The 7066-nt window shown below is 40.6% G+C and overlaps 1 protein-coding gene across 1 annotated transcript; it reads right to left on the minus strand.

Annotated features, from left to right (window-relative positions):
* Positions 1-1113: 1113 nt before the first annotated feature.
* 42sp43 (P43 5S RNA-binding protein) lies at positions 1114-3971 on the minus strand. The gene is made up of 9 exons (XM_079645851.1): positions 3780-3971; positions 3585-3685; positions 3408-3504; positions 3173-3261; positions 2842-2915; positions 2533-2616; positions 2223-2452; positions 1969-2022; positions 1114-1680 (listed from the first exon to the last, which is right to left on the minus strand). The coding sequence occupies exons 1-9, from the start codon at positions 3912-3914 to the stop codon at positions 1417-1419; spliced, it is 1128 nt and encodes a 375-aa protein (XP_079501977.1). The 5' UTR covers positions 3915-3971; the 3' UTR covers positions 1114-1416.
* Positions 3972-7066: the final 3095 nt, after the last annotated feature.

Here is a 7066-nt window from a genome sequence, read left to right on the forward strand (position 1 = left end):
TTTTTCTTCTACGGTTGTTTTAACCCCTTCGGAACGTGCCGGCAATTCGAAGAACAAAGAGAGGTGGGTTGCCGCATAAAACTAATTTTATATACAGTCTATGCTTAAAACATAGGTACTATCCAAATACAGTCTAATTCCAAATACTGAGTTGTACTGCTCGAATTTGTTGATAAGTCTTCCCATGTTGACGCTGCTACAGCAGCTCAAAGTTCTGCTAGCATTTATTTCTGTTTCGTCTAATCCGTGTGAAACTGCAGCGGCCAGTTATAGATTCTCCGTCAGGTATGTTGAGCTGTCCATGTCCCTTATTTTGTGGTAAAAATAAGTTTATATAGTTCACCTGCGAATGAGACGCCAGGTTTCGCTGTCATTGGTTATTTGACAACAGGGGTGGAGACGAGTAATGGAGTCTGCTACATTTAGTGGGCATGAGTGAGTCAAGTGGTGGGCCTTCTTCACGTGTTTTAAGTATAGCCTACCTATTTTTTATTCTACGCTAGAGGACATTTTAGATTTTTACCCAAATGTAAGTCTAACTTTAACTTCATATTTAGCACATTGCACCTTTTACTTGTAAAGATGTTTTGCTACTTTTACTTTGTAAATGATCTAAATATATTTCCAACATTGCGAGACTAAACAGAAATCCATACATTGGAAAAATTATAAAAACAGATGTAATGAAAACCTAGAAAGCACTTTAGACTAATCAAAGTAACTAAAAGTATTTAAACTACACACAAGCACCATCTTGTGTAAATGTTGGTAAGGCCCATATCAAAATTGAAAAGCTTAACCTTTAAAAGATTGGACAGCTGCTACTCATCGACAGTGTGTTCAAAGGTCTCCTCCACCCCCAAAAGTGACATACTTTCAGTGACTCAGCTCTTACTCAAATGCAAGTCCTTTTGTCCATACTTCATGAGTTCCAAAATGTTCTGAAAATATCAACCAATATGTGAAGCCAAAGCAAGCACAACATATAGATGCTGGAAGAAAATGACTGTTTAAATATGGGCAACAATTAAATACTCTTTACATTGCAACAAAATGAGACTGAGCATCTTAGGTCTGGAAGACGATACCTGATGAGCCAAAAAAGATAACACATTTAAACTTTGCTCAAAATGTAACTCATTTTATTGGGTCAGCACCTGTTATATTACAAATTAAACATTTCAAGAGTAACCTTTGTCTCCAAGAACTAGAATTCAATCTTTGAAATTCACCAAAGCTTGACAATCAATGTTTCAAGTCATACTCAAATAATTACTTTGAAATACAAATATTTGAATGTATGTCGATCTACATTAAATAAAACTGAACCAAAGAGACCCAATTTTCTCAAAAATAAAATAAAAATCAGTCCGATAACAGATTTCAAACTTTGCTGCTATTGGGAGGGATTATCATTCATACTTTTAGTGGTTCGACCTCAGGCTTCTCTTCGAAAACATAAGGCCGTTTGATACCAAACAAGTTGCGCAGGTTGACTTCAGGGTCAACATAATGACGGATCTTGCGTTCATTGAAGAGGCCATGGAGGTTGGTTTCCACTTTGGCACGTCTGGAGATCCTCATGCGCAGACCAAAGAGATTACGCAGGTCTTCCTCCACAAGGGGCAGATGGTGTCCGTCCAGACGCTTCATCCAGAACTTCTTAGGCCTTCGATGTTTCTGTTGAGAAATTAAGCAATTTATGAGAACGATTGTGCAATGCCACATTTGAATTAAATAGTATTTGGTATGCTTGGACACAAGATCATGTAAATCCAAGGCCAAATTTACCATATACATGGGGGGGGGGGGGGGGGGGGGGGGATATCCCCTTTCTAAAGCTTCAGTTGGCCAGAAGCACAGAGGAGTCAGATAAACAGGTTTCAAAGAGAAAACCCAATTCAATATCCCCAGTTAGCTCTAGAGCTCACTAATGTGTGATGCTTTAGATCACATCTGCAGACTTGCCTTGAGTGTAGTGGCGTCTGGGTCGTGGCGAAGCAGGTGTCTGGTCACACTCTCCTGTGTAATAATACAAGAAAAGACATTTAACGAATATAAATTATGTAATTCATCTATGTTATTAACACTTAACTCAGCATTTTCTTTACAACCATTGTCAGAAATTAACAGTTCTTACCTAAACAGTGCCAGAAAAGCCATTAATTACAAAGAAAATAAAAATTCTGATAAATCTCCTTACAGGGTACAGGGTCACCTACCCTCATGGCAAACGTGCGTGGGCAGTCAGGGAAGGAGCATCTGTATTTGAGGAGCTTGAGGTGCACCTTGCGGATGTGGTGCTGCAGGTTAAAGGTCGTAGAGAAGTAGGCCTGGCAGGCCTCCTTGGGACAAACCAGCACGGGCTTATGGGAAGCGTGGATCCGTTTGTGCTTCCGCAGAGCTTCTGCTTTCTTTAACTCCTTCTTACACACTTGGCATATGAACTTGGCTACAACACATTTTCAAAGTGTGAGAAACAAAAACAAAATGTTGGTACAAATTACTTTAGAACATTTAGAGCATATTTACCCTGGTGTTTGGCAATCATGTGCTTCTGAAGTTTGCTCCACATGTGTTCTAACACCTGGCAGTTAACATGAGGGCAGCTGTAACCTGCAGGGACCAAACAACAAGGCCAGTGAGTGGGGAAATCAAAGGATCGGCCCCGGTTGGCTCCCTTCTGGAGCCATTTGAGGAACTGGCATACATGTTATGAGTCTTAAAAGAATACGCTTGAATGCACAAAAAGGTTACATGCAAATGAAGCCACAACCCCCTTTTTAATTAAAGAATTTCACAGGGATAGAAGATTAAAGGACACCTATGAAATAGACCAACCTGCGTGCCTCTTCTCATGGGCTTTGCGTTCAATATGGGAGTCAAACATGGCAGCACATCCAGCCTCCGAACACCTAAGTAACCCACCAAGGACAGGAAGAATTACAAACGAATTAAAAATCAACTTCACCCACTCTGCCTGTAACCATTCATTTATCTCTGCTAGAACCTGCATGCCAGGTATTAAGGATCTTATTATATAAATTGCAAGTGCATATTATTTATCACATGCATTTAATTAACTCATAGGACAAAACGGTCTGATTTTAAACTACAGAACATCGTAGTCTTCTACTCTGACATGTAGGCTAATCTTTTTTGACAGACTTACTTTGAGTTAGCAGGCAATCCATGCTCCTTTAAGTGCAGTTTAAACAGCCTGCGTTTTTTGAATGTCAATGAGCAGTTTGGCTGGTTACACTGTAGGAGAAAAATATTAAGTGGTTAAAATGACACAAAGGACTTGAAACTGGCTATTGAACGTCAAGCAGTACATTTAAGGGGACGCTGTTTGAATACGACCCTTTGGCGCCATCTTGTGGGCACATTCGTTTACCAAGACAAACCTTGAAATACGTGTCTTTGTCTCCGTGGGCGTAGCGAACATGTCTTTTCAGATTGCCTGTGTGGAAGAAACTCTGCGTGCAGCTCGCAAATTTGCATCTGCCAAAAGGAAAATTACAGAATGAGGACGTGGGTTTTGGTTGTGAGGAGAAACAGTACAGTGACATTATGTGACTTACTGGAATTGCTTCACCCCTCTGTGCTGAAGCATGTGGCGGCGCAGGTGGGACTTTCTCGTGAAACGATGACCACAGCCAGCAATTGTGCAGAGACACGGGCGCTGTGTGATGGAACAACGTCATGTTTGTTTGGCAAAATGCATTTTAAAAGTTATATTGGTGTATTACTTTAGGAATTCTGAACATTTAACTCACCGTTCCAGTGTGCACCGTCTCGTGCTCCTTCAGTCTCCACTGTCTGGTGAACGTCGCTCCACAGGCAGCGTGCTCGCAGTTGAACAGCTGCAGCGGCGGACTGCCGACAGCTTTCCCGTTGGGTACACCATTCATTTTCTTCGATATGTGATCACTTTTCCTAAGATGAAATGTAATGGAAAGTCTGCCGCTTTCATCACCCTGTCTTATAGGGAGAGCTAATTGGTTAATTTGCAGCGCCTGGTCACCAGCATGTGTTCAATTAATTAGCGCTCGGCTCAAGAAGTGAAGCTGAAACTAATTCACTTGATTGCCCTGCGCAGCTCAGCTGTGTGCAAACAAACGTAAAACACGGGCAAGCCAACACATGCACCAACTTTTTAACGCCACTAAGGTTGCCTATCAGTCTTTAAAGAGACTAGCACTGTATTTAGTACAATAATACACTGTGAAGTAGTTTCTATAAAAAAAAAACTCTTCCAAAGAATGTGATTATCAACACATTTAATGCTTTCTTAACTTTTTAGAAGGCATATTCTCCACTCTTAATAACAATACACCTGACACAATGGCAGAAGAAAGAAAGAAATCTATTTCCAAAAGTGATCAGAGTTATATTTGCCCTTCTCCTGGCTGACTTAATAGCCGCGTTCACACCGGAGTACTTTTCCCACTTTAGTTCCGATATAGTTCCGAAATGTCGCGTTCACACCAAAAAGAGCCGGAACTAAAATTAGTTAATGAGAACCTTTTTATCCCTTTTCCGTCCCTGCTAGAGAGCAGGGACTCTCATGCGGCTCTCTTGTGAGAAAAGAGCTATATTTCTGATTGGCTGGGCGGATTGCAAACCACGCCCCGTAAAACTCAAAAAAAGTGTTGTGAAACCACCATTTTATTATCCTCGCATTAGCATTATTAGCATTAGCATTAGCCCAGCGCAGAAACAAAGAGAGACTAACTTATGGCAACACAAAATAAAACATGGGAGATGAGGAGGTATCGGCGTTCTGGCGATTTACTTGGAAAGCTTCAGTAGAAGCTGCTGGGAGTCCCAGTAGCTTCTACTGAAGCCAGTCCCCAACTCCGGGGACTTCCGGCCTGAGATTTTGGGCTGCAGTATACGCCGTGAAGTTGTTTGCGGCCTGCCAGTAAACCCAAAGCAGAAGAAGAAGAAGTGACATCAGCGGCTTCATTTGCCTAATCCACCCCCAGGGACTTATTCCGGTGTGAACGCGATCTGTACTTAGTTAATCAGAACTAAAGAGTTCTGATGAACCTTTGTGGGAAAAGTACTGCGGTGTGAAAGCGCCTGATGTAGTTGCAAATAGCCTGTTGTAAGTGTGATGCAGCTATTCGCACAGTAGAGGGTAGTGTGTCTCCGTCTCACTCTGGCATTTACTTTGACTGTAGACTGTTTGTATTTATTTTAATGTCTGGGTAAGTCGGAGTCCTGTTGTGATCCTCCTTAGTGTCTCTGTTTTTTAAACGTATTTTAGGGAAATAGTTAAGACTTCCTTCATGTCTCTCTCATATCAGGTCAAACCATCAGACTATAAGAGTTAGTTTATAAGGACTTAGGTCTCATTAATTCCTAATTTTATTCAGGGTGGAGTTTTTTTGCTTTTGTATAGCTACTTTGCTGCACTACATTTATGACTAAATGATTTTACTTTTTACTCAACTATATCTAACAGCTAGTTGCTTTACAAAAATATTTGTTTTCAATCCCTTGCTGTCCAGGTAAAATCTTGTTTCTTTGAATGTGATGATATCAGTTTTTTATAACTGGAGGATTAAATATGTCTTCATAAATTGTGAAAACTTCTTATAAATACACTATTTCAAAACCCTTTTGGATTAGTTCTAAATGCATCATCACAAGGCTCAAGCAAGGCTGTTTTTCAGAGTTCAGGAAACGTTGAATGATTGGTAGGTGGTTGTTCACATGATAGCTATAAGTTACAAACATATGATGGTTTTATTGAATATGATGCATTGCGGTAGATTAAACATCCAACAGTCTATGAAGAATGAAAACACTGACCGTTAGCAAATAACTGTGCTTACTTTATTAGCGTGATACTTGCAGTAAAGTACACTTTGATATTAATACCTACATTATTTAACTTAGGTAAGGTTTTCAATGCAGGCCTTTTCCTTAACCCTCCTTTGTCTTCATTTCCCCCCCCCTTACTTTGGTGTTCGCGGTCAAATTTGATCGGTCCTGTTTTAACTGCTATTACATTGACACAAAAACCATGAATCATCACCAAATGTCATTTAACACCCTTTCAAACTAAGTATTATATCAGACTACTGGTATACATGAACAACTGCAGTAAATATACAAAGAATAGATACTGAACATGTATTGCGTGTGCCAGGTGTGATCCACATGGGGGGATTGGGCACATAAGGGGGGGAACACATCTTGAGTATGTTTGTGTGAGTGTGTGGGTGTTTGTGTTTTATCTGATACGGATGGTTACTAATTCCTTTTCTTTATGGTGGTCATTTTTGACCAGGAACACCATGGGTCCAAAATTCAATCAAATTCATCAATGAAAGTGGTGATCCGCAATTTGATATGTTCAAATGTCTACTGTGAAGGATATCATAAAGCCTTAATGCAATCGAATGTAAAACAAAAAAGTTATGATTGATGAAAGTATAGTACATCGGTCAGATTTGACCCGAAGACAACAGGAGGGTTAATGCAGTGTTTTCACAGTTTGGCATCGATGGTTCTACCTCAGTAAAGGATTTAAACACTTGTTGTTGCCCTGGACCACAGCTCATAATAATTATTTAGTTTCTGAAGCACAGCCTGACTTCTCAGAGCTCTTTCTGCAGTTTTTATTACTCAACGCTGCTGATTAATTGAGCAGCACTGTGTGATCAGATGTTCATCCCATGAAAGGCACCGAAAGGCACATGTGGTGATGTTTGAATTCAGATTAACAGAAGAAAGGCTCAGTCTTAACTGGACTGGTTTCTGAACTCCAATTTGCAGAACGAGCACATATTTAGCATGGATGCTGCCCTCATCCTGCTGCTTTCCGCTCCATCTCTTCCCCACTATCTCTTGATCCCTGTCTCAAAGGGGGGCAGATGAAATATTCAGAGGGGGCTGTCAGTGCACAATGTGCCTCCATTAGCAGGATGGCTGCTGGAACACTTAACGTTATCTCGGAAGCAAATCCTGCAGGTTACAGGGCTGAGACCGCAAGAGCTCTGCAGCTTCATTCTTTGATTGATCTTTATGTATGGGTCCTCATAAAAAGCCA

This window comes from Notothenia rossii (assembly GCF_949606895.1).
Source record: "Notothenia rossii genome assembly, chromosome: 8".
Lineage (NCBI taxonomy): Eukaryota > Metazoa > Chordata > Actinopteri > Perciformes > Nototheniidae > Notothenia > Notothenia rossii.

What these genes read in the sequence shown, in the direction of transcription:
- 42sp43 (XM_079645851.1), bottom strand. Translation starts at nt 3,914, where the DNA reads ATGAATGGTGTACCCAACGGGAAAGCTGTCGGCAGTCCGCCGCTGCAG. An exon ending in AGACGGTGCACACTGGAACG is followed by an intron (nt 3,686 to 3,779) that starts GTGAGTTAAATG and finishes TCCATCACACAG; the next exon opens with CGCCCGTGTCTCTGCACAAT. An exon ending in ACAAAGACACGTATTTCAAG is followed by an intron (nt 3,262 to 3,407) that starts GTTTGTCTTGGT and finishes TTTCTCCTACAG; the next exon opens with TGTAACCAGCCAAACTGCTC.